Source organism: Coenobita brevimanus, chromosome 104 (assembly GCF_032717465.1).
Source record: "Coenobita brevimanus isolate Jiangsu-jjx chromosome 104, ASM3271746v2, whole genome shotgun sequence".
Lineage (NCBI taxonomy): Eukaryota > Metazoa > Arthropoda > Malacostraca > Decapoda > Coenobitidae > Coenobita > Coenobita brevimanus.
The window spans coordinates 28,893,536-28,908,601 of NC_137057.1; the positions used below are offsets into that span (position 1 = coordinate 28,893,536).

Below are 15,066 nucleotides of genomic sequence, written 5' to 3' on the forward strand. Positions count from 1 at the left end.
CATCGTCATCTGTTGTCCGACTCTTTCTAGCTAAGTAACCTTTATGATTTGGTCAAAGCTTGGGGAATTAGCTAGAAGATAGGAGAATAATCACTGGTGAGTTGAAATATCAATTACACTCATACTTCCTAAGAGACTTGTATGAATTTACTTAAGGTAGTGTTAGACTAACACTCGCCAGATAAAGGAGTGTATACAAATTTATGACAGCTTGCATTGTTGCACTGCTGTGCAACTAGAAGTCTAGGTATTACTACAACTACTACCATTGCTGCTACTACTACTACTTCTACAACTACCACTACTGTACTACTACCACCATTTCTACTACTACTACTACCCAACCACTAGCACCGCCGTGCCACTAGAACTCTGGGTATTACTACAACAACTACCAATACTGCTACTACTACTACTTCTACTACTACCACTACTAATACTACTACTACAATTACTACTACTACCCAACCACTACTACTACTACAACTACTACTACTACTATTACTCCTACTACTACTACTACTACTAGTACTATTACTACTACTACTACTACTACTCTGATTACCACTACTACTACTACTACTACTACTACTTCTACATAAAACCTAAATAATAATGTGAACAAAATAGTTACCCATGTACTCTCCATAATTCACTACATTTTCCACAAAACAGATTTTTTTCATGTGATTTGTACTTTTTCATCAGAACAAATATGTACACACATGAAAACTTTCAATAAAAGTAAGGCTCTGATGTCAAAATGAAACAAACTTTCTGCTTCCATTATTTGCATGGATATACGCAGAGTGCTGGTGCCAAGCTTGCCCTATGGTGCTTCCTCCTTCCTCCCTCCCCCACCTCCTCCCTTTCTCCACCCCCTACCTCCTCTTCCATCTCCTTGCCCGTGCCAATATTCCCCTCTCCAGGATCGTCAATATTGTCTGGACCATTTCTATCATCTGAAATAGCAGATGAACGTACAAGAGGAAATGATGGGCACACAGTGGAGGACTCACGTGATCCACCCTCCTCATCTGACACATAAATATCGACACTCATCATGGCGAGGTCGCTTTCCTCAGAGGAAGAGTCAATTTTCCCACTCACAATTGGCGATAATGTCACCTTGAGTTCTCTCTCTCTCTCTCTCTCTCTCTCTCTCTCTCTCTCTCTCTCTCTCTCTCTCTCTCTCTCTCTCGCACTAGCACTAAGGCTTTTTCTTTTCTGGCCTTTGGACTTTACTGGTGTTGAAGTCGGAGGCTGCAGGTGCTCAGCTGAGGATCCGAACACAGGGAAAACTTTTTGTGTAGGTCTGTCCATTACAGAAGTAAACAGGTAACTGAAACATGACTCAGATTCATACATGTGAGTTGCCAGTGGCTGTGTGCAGTGGAAATAACCCGTGGAATATTCAAACAATCCACAAAACACTAGATCATGTACAGTCATAAGAAAAACTATCGTTACCCTTCAGAGCCATGCACTTCGACAACAACGAAGTGTTGTGGAACGACGGGACAGGAAAGTTTGTACCTCAAACCCGTCAATGTCGGATATGTGAGTCACAGTTATTAGAATTTGTGCTAGAGGTAATAAAAGCTAATTAGATCGTCTGGCCTCTGTGCATAGAGACACTATGCTTTATTATCCGGCACCGAAGTCATTAAATAAAAATATAACCGAATGGTCTGAAGTCGGCAACACACATGCAGACGGGCAATGAGTATGTGCACCCATTCCAGACGTATGATAGTACTTCAGCCGATACAAGCCAACTTAGTAAATTTCAGTATAAAAATGATATGTATTGCTTTCTACATATAATAAATGTTGAGTAAAAGGAAAATACTAATACATGTTCAGTCTCATTGTTTTAATATTTTGTATACCCACCCCCTGCTTCGAAAACAGCCTCTAGACTTCTGAAGCATCCATCTGAAGCATTTAGCCACCCGTCTAAAGCAATCAGATGAACTCGTGCACCCCTGCTAGACTATCATTAAACACACACACACACACACACACACACACACACACACACACACACACACAGTCGATGCCTATGGATCTAATACCATTCAAAATAATTTATCTGTTGTATTCTGTAGTTAATAAGTGTTGACTAGTAGGAAAATAATAAACCTGCTGAGTTTCATTATTAGTCTCCGGCAGGGCGCTCAGGGTAACGCAAACATGTCCTATATATTTCCCCGCCATATGGCTCATTCTTGCTCATTATTCAAACTCTTGTAATGGGATTGTGATATGGCAACACTAGATAGGGGAGGGGTGAACAGCAAGGACACGCCCACATAGCCCAGCTAACGTTCGTTTAGCATCGAGCAGTTCTGGGGGTACCGATACTTTTTCTTATGACTGTATTATGTGCCATCCAGATGTCCCTGGGCTGTCATGTATACATGACACACGGATGCCATGGGTTAAGGTTCCAAATTCCTCTGAGCTTATAGCCATGGTTACCAACACACACACACACACACACACACACACACACACACACACACACACACACACACACACGTGCTCTTCTGATAACTGTCTGCCTTCCCATCATTCTATCTGTCTACCAGTCCATCTATCCCTCTGTCTATTTTCATAATCTTTTAAAGTCAACCTTAGTGTTCCAGAAGTTCGAATTCATTTCCCAGCATTTTTAACTACTAGCCAATTAACATGTGTCAACTTACGGTGTAGTTATGCAGGTTCCTAATACCACACGGCAGCATGGCGGTGGTACCAGACACAACTGTGACCGTGGTCTCTATGGTGCTGGTGAAGGATGGGCCACTCAGGGTGGAGTACTGGATGGGTGGGGCTTCCTTCAGTTTGTCCTTCCATACTGACCTGTCTGTGGCGGAAGGGACAAGAAAAAAGTGAAAGGTAGTACGAGACGTAGAGGGAGTTATCTAATTTTTATTTATTTTTTTTTGAGCAGGGGAAATTTAAAGAAAAACATAAGACTAATGATAATGTTCGATATCTCATGTCTGAAAGGAATATGAGGTGATGATCTCTCCCTATCCCCCAAAAGGTGGATAGTGGACTTCAGGAGGAAGGCAGCTTAAACCTGTAGTCACTGGATTCACATTTCAAATGGGTCTGGGGTTACAACTACTAGTACTAAGAAAAGGTAGTTCGTAAATATACGCTCCACTAGAAATTAAGCCATGAAATGTGTTGTGTTGTGGGGACTTCTCAGTCAGCTTGTTGCGTGTGGATGTGGCAGTGGGAGAAGGAACTTAATAAAGTGTGCAGGGTGAACATTGATAAAACGTGCTGAGTCGTTACCAGAGATGTACGAGTTCACTCGGCAGAGTGAGAGAGATCCTTATATATGAAACACATGCTGAGTATGATTGTTAGTTATTGAGGTGAATTATGGAAGAAGAAATGACAGGATTAGCCAGAGAACTCTCCATGACGGTATGGACAAGAAGGTGATATTGAATAGGCATTGTCTCTTTCACTACTTCTTGCCATACTAGATTTTCTGACAGAATACGATTAGAGTATGATAATGTGTTGTCAGAGGAAGCATGGGAAGCAGGGAGAAACCTGACATGATGGAAGCTGTTGCTTTATTTCTTTGATGAAGCAGGGAGAAAAGTTGATGACTTTGTCTGTGGAGAATCTAGGAAGAAAGTGTAACACTAAGACGAGAGATCAAGGGCAAATTTGTGTGTTTTCTGTGCTTGTCTTTGGTATTGAATAGGAGAATGAGAATACTAATACATGCTTGGCCAAGGCCTTTTTAAAACCTAAGAGTAACTTACCATCAATGTTAGAAACAGATTTTGCTTTGCTTAACAGTTTTGCTTTTTGTTACTGGTGCAACTTTCGATGTTGAGACAAGTGAAGACTGCTGTAATGACATAAAAAGAATGGATAGCATCAAGAACTTATGAAGTGTATGCAGAAAAGATTAAATGTAGTTAAAAATGAAATGACGTATTTGCTGGAAATATAAAACTTAGACGAGTTTGTTTGTTTGTTTGTTTTTTTTGTGGAAAAGTAGGAAACTAAGTGCAGAGTCCAAAAGATTGTCCCCCCCACGAAAGAAACAGAGCTAAATTCAAGATCAGCTCATTTCCAAATAACTGGACACTTTGCTTTTAAAGACTGGAAGTCATTGGCAGAAGGAAACACAGACGGAGGAAGGTAGATGCAGGGTTGACATGTTCCATGCATGCTGGCTAGGACCATCAGTTAACTCCTTCATTAGAGAATTAGACAGAAAAAGGGTTAGAATTTGCTGCTAGATGGGTGCTATGCGCTCAGACCATTCAGAAGAGCAGTGACCAACGAAGTAGCAATAGAAAAGAGATAAAGATGCAAGGTGCAGTGATGAGACAGGTTGAAGGGAGTTAGTTAAATGAGGAAAGTTAAAAAGGCAAAAAGCCATTGACTTCACTCTGTTAAGAAGAGCTGTCTGTTGAAAGCCCATCCCCCACCCCCTGCAAAAGAAAGTTGCATTCAGTTCAGGGGCGAATAACACCCCTGTAGAAAATGGACAGTTGTCTGAGAATAAAGCAGGCATGGAGTTAGCTTAGCATACCTAATCTCTTGGAAGCAGTTTTTGCAAGAGAGGTCATACCGTCATTTCATGATAAATATCAAGAAAATGAAGCCTCAGGTATGTTCTGGGAGGATGTGCTGTAGGATTCAGCTGGATATTGCTATATGTTAAAGGATAGTCTTGTTGAAGATTTTGGTGCAGCAAACGATATAAGAACTGAGTTTTTGATGCATCAAAACAACGTGAATGCATTTACCCCAATCGGAAATATGAGCCAAGTCAAAAATTAGGTGCACCATAGTCTCATCCCATGCCTTTTAATGTAGCTGCTGTGGTGGATGCTGTGAGAGGCAAATGGAGAAGTGAAGGGTGGAGTGTCCAGTGTATGAATGGGCGGAGTTACATGTGCAGACAATCATGTCACTGATGAATAGACAGAGCCCTGAGGAATACCGCTACAGATAGTACTAGATGATCAGAGACCATCTACAGCAGCAGCTGTAGAATGACCAGAAAGGAAGCTAGAGATGAAGACACAAATAGAAGGATAGAAACCATAAGAGAGCATTTCTTAATTGAAGATATTTACAAGACTCAGTGAAAAGCCTCTGGTATGTCAAGTCCAGTGGCAAATCCTTTGCCAAAATCTCGCATTGAGGATAACTGGGATTCTGAAAGGAAGGTGAGAAGATCACCCATACCTGTGACTGGTAAGGTTATGAGAGGAAAGGTGTCTTAATATTTTTTAAGAATATGTTAAAAAACTTTAGAAATACAGAAAGTTAATGCAACTAGGTGACAGTTAGAGTGTATTGTAGTTACAAATCATAATAGATAGATAGATAAATAGATAGATAGACAGCCCTATGCGAGCCTGGGAAAAGGAAATGAGCTTGCAAATTACACTGAGGAAAGCTGACGACAGTGGCCAGTAAGGAGATGATGCAGTTAGTTGTCAGCAGTCCACCGGTGAACAAAGCGCCTAGTGACCATACACACACATACACACATACTCACACACAGGCTGCTAGAACTTTCCACTCACAAGGAACACACGTGACACACCCCTGCTGCACCAGAATTTAGGAAAGAGAGCTCAGAAGGAGACAAGCCATACGAGAGGCAGGTCGCAGGGAGAAGGGCTTGGTAACTTTGAGAGAGAGACAGAGAGAGCGAGACAGAGAGATAGCTAGCGGAACTGGACTCTATACTCCGCTCTGTGTGAGAGACTTGTTAATATTTCCAAGACAAATAAAAATAGTCCCATACTATTCTTTACCTCTCCTGTCACTACATGACAAATGAGAAGCTACTCCAAGATATAAAAACCGCTCGTCCACAAGTCTAATATATATATATATATATATATATATATATATATATATGTATATAACTCAACCACAAAGGAACCACAAAGTCTTTTATGACATTTGGTGGCAGGCCAAACAAACAAAAACGCCAAGACCTCGTTCCCAGACGCCTTCCTACAGGCAGTTTTATAAGTTTTCGCGCAGCCCGAGCAGGTCTCGCGCCATAAACAACACTTCTTATGGGAAATCACCTCGTAGGTCACAGTCAAGGGATAGGTCCATTCTATGTCATTATTGTGCAAAACCAGGACACACAAGGTATGAATGCTTTATCAAGGCAAAAGAGGACAAACAAAAGACACAAGGATTTGGTCCTTACTGTAGGCATCATAGATACCAAGGGCACTGGACTAGTGATTGCAAAACAGTAGAAAAAATTGTGTCTATGTTCAAATCGGGGGAAGACCAAGTCATGACAAAAAACGAACAAACGTAAAGAAGAACAAGGCTAAACTTCACATAGGAGGCATGTTGGGAAATGAGTGTATCTTGATACCAGCTGTATGTGAGGATCAAAACGTTTCCTTATTTTTAGATACAGGCTCTCCAGTGAACTTAATAACACATGAAGAACTAAATAGAATTCTTAAAAATAAAAAGAAAGTAACTTTTCTGGATGAAGCTGATTTGGATTTATACACGGTAGATGGACAAGAGATTACAGTGAAGGGTATGATAAGATTAAATCTCAGTTTCACAGAAACTACAAGACCATTCTCTGCATTTTTCTATATCGTTGAAAACTTAGCAATTAAAGCTCATATGTTACTGGGCTTAAGATCCATGAGAGCTGAGAACATAACTATACTCCCACAAATGAATGGAATAGACTTTGATAATGAATTCATAGAGGAAATAACTTCAGAGCCCTCACCGATTGCTAGAAGAGAGCCCAAAAGAATTGGTAATATTAAAGGCTTAAACAAACATACACAAACAGATGAGTGTATAGATCCACTCCCACCACCAACCCCATCCTCCAGAATTAGTGACCCAGATAACAGTACTGATTTATCAATTTTTCCAGCCCATCTCACTAATGATTTAGTTATACCACCTAATTCATACATGAAGGTTACCATAAAGAGCAAATTACGGAATAGTACTGTTCTTGTCTTAGAAGAATTATGTAAAGTTAAGGGATTGTCAGTAGAAAACGTATTATGTCATACGAACGACGAAGGGCAAACTCAGATATTCATGATTAATCACATGAATGGGGAAGTTCAGTTGAAAAAGGGAACTTGCATAGTTAATATTGAAAAATGTCCCGCCCCTGTGAAGGAAATAGTTATAGCTGGAGTAACAAGTGAGATAAAATCTACGGATAGAGAAAGAATAAAAGAGAATTTAATTCACTCAGGTGAATTTGATGAAGAAAATGATTTGTTAACCCTGCTGGAAACACACAGGGACACCGTAGCATTGCCCAGAGAACAATTAGGGTGTACTAACTTGATTAATCACATGATTAATGTGCACCCAGAAACACCACCAATTTTCGTACCAGCTTACCGCATACCACACTCCCAACGTACACTTGCAAATCAGTATGTCGATGAAATGTTAAAACTTGGAATTATTGAGCCTTCAGTCTCCCCATGGAATGCCCCCCTATTCTTCGTGCCCAAACGAAATGGAGAAATGCGTGCGGTAGTAGATTACCGTAAACTAAATAATCACACAATCCCAGACAGATTTCCCATGCCATTGCTAAGCGATGTTCTACAGAATATTGGTCCTGAGAATAATATATTCTCGACCATCGATCTCCTAAACGGCTACTATCAGATTCCGGTATCTCAGGAGTCACGTAAATACACTGCCTTTTCAACAAACAGAGGCCATTATCAATATACAAGAATGCCAATGGGACTGAGGACAGCCCCAGGCACATTCCAGCGTCTTATGAATTACGTATTGTCCTGAATTTTAGGACAAGGAATATTTGTTTATCTTGACGATATTATAATCGCAACGAAGAATATTAAGGATCATCTCAGGAAATTAGACTTACTCTTACAAAAGCTTAGTGATGCTGGATTAAAAATTAAACTTTCTAAATGCAAATTTTGCTTAAAGGAAATAAATTTCTTAGGCCACAAATTAAGTTCTGATGGTATTCACACCACTGATGACAAAATACAGGCAGTGAGAGATTTTCCTGAACCTACTTCGACTGACGAAGTTAGACAATTTTTAGGTCTGGCTGGGTACTATAGGTCATTCGTACCACAGTTCTCTCATATAGCCTTTCCTCTATTCCAACTACTCAAAAAAGATGCTGTATTCCAATGGGAAGAAGAACAAAAAAGGGCATTTAACAATCTAAAAAATAAACTAACAAATGCACTTTGTTTAGCATATCCGGATTACACAGAATCATTTCTTATTTGTACAGACGCATCAGTTAAAGGATTAGGGGCTGTACTGATGCAGGAAGATAAAAGAGGAAAGAATCAACCAATTGCATTTGCCAGCAGACAAACAAGAGGTGCGGAGAAAAATTATTGCACTACAGACTTAGAGGCACTTGCAGTGGTTTTTGCATTACAAAAGTTTCGAGATTTGGTATATGGTTACGAAATCCACTTATTCACCGACCATAAACCACTGGTGGGTATGTTTAAAGAAAAACTCCTTTCTGGGAGGAGAGCAAGATGGAAGTGTACAGTTGAAAACTACAATGTACAAATTCATTATATACAAGGTAAAATGAACATAGTAGCTGATGCATTATCTAGGAACCCGAACACAATTCAGGTCGCGGCGTTAGATCTCAAAGGAAATATCCCAAACCACGAGGATATCGCAAAGGCACAAAGACTTGACCCAATATGGTCTAAAGTAATATACAAGTTAGAAAGTGGAGATGACATACAATTACCCAAACTGCATGTCCCACTTGAACAATTCACAATGGTCAATAATACATTATACAAAATTAACTCTAAACAACTAAAACGCCAAAGAAATACTAACCAGTTGGTAGTACCTAATGACATGATACCCCAATTATTACGATTGATACACGACAGCCCACATGCAGGGCATCCTGGAAAGGATAAGACATTCAACCAAGCCCAGCTATTATATTACTGGCCTTCATTACGAAAAGATATAAACATTCATATAGACAGATGCGAATCATGTGCAAAACACAAAGGATACCCAATCACACCTGCACCGATGGGTAATTACCCTGTACCACATCAACCATGGGATGTTGTCGCTGTTGATTTACTCAAGATGCCATTATCATACAATAATAACCTATACTTATTCGTTGCAACGCATCATTTTTCCCGTTATGTCATTTTAGCTCCAATTAAAGATAAGACAGCAGAGACAGTAGCAAAGGCAATAAAAGATAATGTAGTATGTCGCTTTACTACCCCAAAGGTACTAATAAGTGATAATGGAGGAGAATTTAATTCTGAGATCTTACAAGAAATATGTAAACAATACATCAAAAAGGTTAACGTTTTGGCCGATCACCCAGCATCGAATGAGTTGGTAGAGAGACAAAATAAAAAGGTATTAGATGTGCTAGGACACATTCTCAGTGAAAATTATGCAAGCTGGGATGATTGGATTCCCAGAGTAGAGGCCTCAATTAATGGGTCTATAAATAAATCCATCGGTGACACATCACATTTCATTATATATGGCACAGATAAAAAATTACCATATGAGCTCCTAGAAGGTGACAGCATGCCTATATACAATTACGATGATTACTCTAAACTCCGTTTACGTGAATTCCAGGACATTCACAAAAGAGTCAAAAAACAATTAACGATGTCCAAGGAAGAAATGACGGAGGCATTTAACAAGAAGGCAAAAGATTCACCTATCAGCTTAGGAGACATTGTTTACGGTGTCATTCATACGAGAGACAATAAATTATCCCCAAAATTTGAGGGCCCATACAGAGTAATTAACATAAAAGAAAACAAAGTTTTAATTAAGTCACTTTCAAGTGGCGAGGAGAAACAAGTTCATATTGACCATTTAAAACGAGTTTCAAGGGAATTATCACATAATTATTCAGCCTCGGATACAACCGAACAGGTGAACGTACCTCAAGAAACCAAGCAAGAACACAACAATGATTACAAAAAGAAATTTAGGTCATATACCAAACAATAGAACATAGGTGCAACTGTTCCAATCAAATCTACAGTACATCATTTACGAGATTTAAATATCGATTTAAACTCCTTCTATAAATGAAATAACAATCAACCGTAACGCACATCATCACTATCATCGACCACAGCATTATAGGAAATTAATAGATTTTTTTTTTTTTCGGTAGGTTACGATGAAGGGATTTATGCTATGGATTCTCCTCTACATAGCAAGAGGATATGCGCACTTAGACCCCAAACATATAGTGCGACAAGGATGCCTCATAGCTCCAACGGCCACGACTACAATCGTTAAGGACGTCATGAGTACTGAAATAAGTCTAGATTACTTGTATGACTTACCTACTTATCTAGACAGACTTGCGACGCCGATGCGAACTCTGGACTTCATGATAGGAAATTATGTTTCACAAGCACATAACACCAAGGAAGTGAATGAAATGGTAAAGTTAGCGAAATGGAAGCTAGAACGGGCGAAGTCAACTATGCTCGTCATGATCCAAGATCTCCCATCTTATGGAACTGAGGTACTGAGTGACAGGAACAACATCACCCGTACTCGCCAAAAGCGCGGTTTGTTCGACTTGGGCGGCGCAGTTCTTGGGAACATCTTTGGATTGGCTACAGAGGATGACCTTAAAGAAATAAACAACAAATTTAATAAGATAGCTCAGGTACTAACATACCAAGATAAATTCATCACAGGACAGAACTCAGCAATGAAGACAATTGTGAAAAATCTGAAACAAGCAGAAAACGTAGCTCTCAAGAGTGTAGATAAAATAAATGAATTAGAGGGAAACGTTACCCTTTTCCAGCACTTCTCCATCATCACAGAACATGTTGACACGATTCTACTACAATTAGAGAACACTAAAGATCGTTTCAGGGCACTTATGCAAGGAATTTCGAATGCTGGTGATGGCAAGATCACAACTGACTTACTCCCAGTTCATGAGCTACGTCAGATAGTTAGTCAAGGCATACATAAACATAAATTGAAGCCGTTGTTCCGCAGTAGGGAATTTATGCAATATTACCCGTATTTAGAAGCAACACTAACACCAACATCAGTGGTAGTTCATGTACCATTCATCACTGAAGACCTGTTCACAGTATACCAAATACACCCCTTCCCCTATAAAAATAACAACACTTTGGTCATCATCAACATCAACACAGACACCGAACTCATCAGGGTCTCCAAGAGACGGGACACTGTCACTTTCGCAAGTGAGTCAACGATTGAACGAAAGTGCCGCATATCCTTACATGCTGTTCATCTTTGTCCTGCGTACATTTTCACGTTTCAGCCTACTGATACAGTCCCTTGTGAAATGGCTATCATCAGAAATGACAATATTCATCATCATTGCAACTTCACTTTTGCTCCAGATAAACTTGTACACCATCAATGCATTGGTCACTCACAGTTTTTTTATTTCCCTCATAACACATCAGTTTACATAGTCTGTCCAGATATACCACCATCTCATACATCAGCATCAGGATTATACATAGCACCAGACTACTGTGCGGTATTTACACCAGCCATGTCTACTTTATCCACCATCAATCACTACGCCATTCTCAATCATACACACAAACATTTCCACCCACTGCCTGATATGAACTTAAACATGAGCACAAGTATTAAGCTGACTTCACCTAAGTTTGAAACTATGCAGCTGATCAATGAAACAATGAAGCCCTGGGAAGATTTGAGTTTGAGTATGTTCAACCCATATTATGTGTATAGCCCAGCACCTACTGTCTTTATAATCGTCTGCATTGTAGTTGCAGTACTGCTGTTCATAATGCACAGAATGCATGCAAGAATTGCTAATTTGGAGTCATTATTTAGTGGGGGAGAGTTAACATCAAAGTTAACCACCCTGAATGAAGTGTATATATTTTGTATATAGTATTAATTATATACATATATATATATATATATATATATATATATATATATATATATATATATATATAATACAAAGAAGAATGACCCATATATGGCAGACCAGTACCATTATCTTTAAATAAAATATTAATAACTCTTACCATAATCTTAATTTTAAACTATTTTTTATTCTTGCATGTATGCATTTCACTATAATAACCCAAGTACATACTGTATTACAGTTAAATAATTTACTTTAATGCATTTATTCAAATATGTATACAACTTGTTTAAAATGTAATATTACTGAATAATCACTATTTACTATGAATATTATATGTATACAATATTCATACAATTATGTTACTTTTACAATATTATGTATTTCACTTAATTAGCTTATAAGTTCATTATAATGTATATATAATGTGTATTAATATGTTAGGACTATTAACTGTCGATGGTACGCCATTTTCGCGTGACCGAGCAATGTATTGTAGTTACAAATCATAATAGATAGATAGATAAATAGATAGATAGACAGCCCTATGCGAGCCTGGGAAAAGGAAATGAGCTTGCAAATTACACTGAGGAAAGCTGACGACAGTGGCCAGTAAGGAGATGATGCAGTTAGTTGTCAGCAGTCCACCGGTGAACAAAGCTCCTAGTGACCATACACACACATACACACATACTCACACACAGGCTGCTAGAACTTTCCACTCACAAGGAACACACGTGACACACCCCTGCTACACCAGAATTTAGGAAAGAGAGCTCAGAAGGAGACAAGCCATACAAGAGGCAGGTCGCAGGGAGAAGGGCTTGGTAACTTTGAGAGAGAGACAGAGAGAGCGAGACAGAGAGATAGCTAGCGGAACTGGACTCTATACTCCGCTCTGTGTGAGAGACTTGTTAATATTTCCAAGACAAATAAAAATAGTCCCATACTATTCTTTACCTCTCCTGTCACTACATGACAAATGGGAAGCTACTCCTAGATATAAAAACCGCTCGTCCACAAGTCTAATATATATATATATATAACTCAACCACAAAGGAACCACAAAGTCTTTTATGACAAGAGGGTTGGGAAAGGTCACCCTTCTTTGGGACAGGCTGAATGAGAACAAACTTCCAGCAAGAAGTAAAGGTACATGTGGACAGACAAAAGGTGAAAGAGTTTACCAGGGTAAGGTATAAGCACAGTGACGTTACTGATAAAAACAGGCGGAACCCCAACATACACCTTGTTAGTACTGAAGTCCCTGAAAGCAGAAGGTACATAAATAGATGACATTTTCATGTCGGTCATGAGGAAGTCAGAGGGGAGGGGGAAGAGATAAAGAAACAGCATCAGAATCAACCACGGTGGAACTGAAGGTGGAAGTATAAGCAAAGAGTTCTGCCTTTTCAGTAGAAGAAACACCTACGGAGCTACCAGAACTGAAAAGAGGAGGGAAAAAGGATAAGATAAAGTTGTTAGAAATGCTTTTAGCAAGGTAGAAGAAAGTGCAAGAAGTATTGAAGTAAAAAATTTCAGATAATTTTGTATGAATGAAAAAAATAAAAAAAATGTGAAGAACAGACTTAACATAACTCCAGGCAGAAACACAAAAGAGATGAGATTCAGTGGTTGATTGGCATTGGTATCTACTGTAGGCATCCTCCTTGTCGTGGACACCATTAGAACATACGTGTTTACACCAAGGTTTCTTTGCATTAGAATGAGAGAAAGGAATGTATGTTTCCATTACCGAGAGAATAATCTCCACTATGTGCGAGGCACACCCATTTGGCTTTTGGCCATGAAAACAGCAATCATTCCATGGAAAATCAAAGACATACTGCCTGAGGGTCTCCCAATCAGCAGCTCCATAGTGCCACGACCACCACTTCTTGGGAGAGTCCACAGGCCTAACTGTAGCAATAGGACAGGTTAAGGCTGTTAAGCTGCGATCAGAGGAGTCCAATAGATATAGAAGATTAAGTAAGTAGAAGGAGAAGTTGTAACCAGTAGGTCAAGTATGTTGGCACTCTCTCCAAGGCAGTATTACCAGCTGTTCTAGGCCATTAAGGATAGAAAAGATGTAGGCTTCTTCACCAGATGGATCAGTGAATGGAGAGGAGGGCTAAAGGTGATGATGAACGTTGACATCACCTGGAAGGTAGTTTTCAGAGAAAGAACACATTTATAAAATGGGTTTCATCTTAGAATTAGACACAAATTAGAGGATAAGTGAACAGTTCAGATATATTAAGTCAGAAAATGTGCAGATAGCTGAGGCCAGGGTGTTGATAATTCAGAGGATTAAATTTCAAGAACATGAGAGCAAGACAATTATGTTGCTGCACACATACACACAACATCCATCCTTGGCTTTGAAAATAGTATAAAGTCACCTCAGACTGTTTATCTCAGTGAAGATGAGATGAGGAGGCTTAGAGGAAGGTAGGTGGTCTTTAACGGAGAAAATTAAAGAAAAGGCCATGAATGGAGCAGATTTTTAATAAAGAGGGAGTCAAACAATGATTCCATAAAGGGTGAATCTCCTAAGCAAGGACCATTGGACCATACATCTCCACAAGAACAATCGTTCCATGCATCTCACTTGCTCATCATTGGATGAGGGGTGGATGGTGGAGGGATTTATGGTCCTCCCCTCCCTCCCCAGGATTCTGAAGCTGGATGTTCTATTTATCTATCTATCTATCTATAACCTGACGCCCTAATCCCGCAAAGGGTGGCCGCAGACAAAACTCCTCCAAGTTGCTCTGTCACTCACCATTTGACTGCATTCTCCCAACTCATTCCCCCCTCTCTCATATACCTCTCAACTCCATCCCTTCACCTCATCCTCGGTCTCCCCTTCTCTCCCCCTCCCTCCACTTCACCTACATACACCCTCTTAGTCAATCTTTCATTCTCCATTCACTCCACATGTCCAAACCGCCTCAGTGTATTTCTCCTAATTTTCTCAATCACATCCACATCCACCCCACCACGTTCTTACACTTCTTCATTCGTCAACCTGTCCCCCCATGTCACTCCACATGCTCCTCTCAGGTAACTCGTTTCCACTGCCCTCACTCTTGACC

General features: G+C 39.6%; 1 protein-coding gene across 1 annotated transcript in view; it reads right to left on the reverse strand.

Annotated features, from left to right (window-relative positions):
- The window catches only part of LOC145416060 (hemicentin-1-like), a 66,854-nt gene that overhangs the window by 21,154 nt on the left and 30,634 nt on the right, over nucleotides 1-15,066 (reverse strand). The window contains exon 2 of the mRNA XM_080285157.1: nucleotides 2,712-2,872. Within this exon, the coding sequence (XP_080141283.1) occupies nucleotides 2,712-2,872 (161 nt within the window). The remainder of the gene's footprint in view (nucleotides 1-2,711; nucleotides 2,873-15,066) is intronic.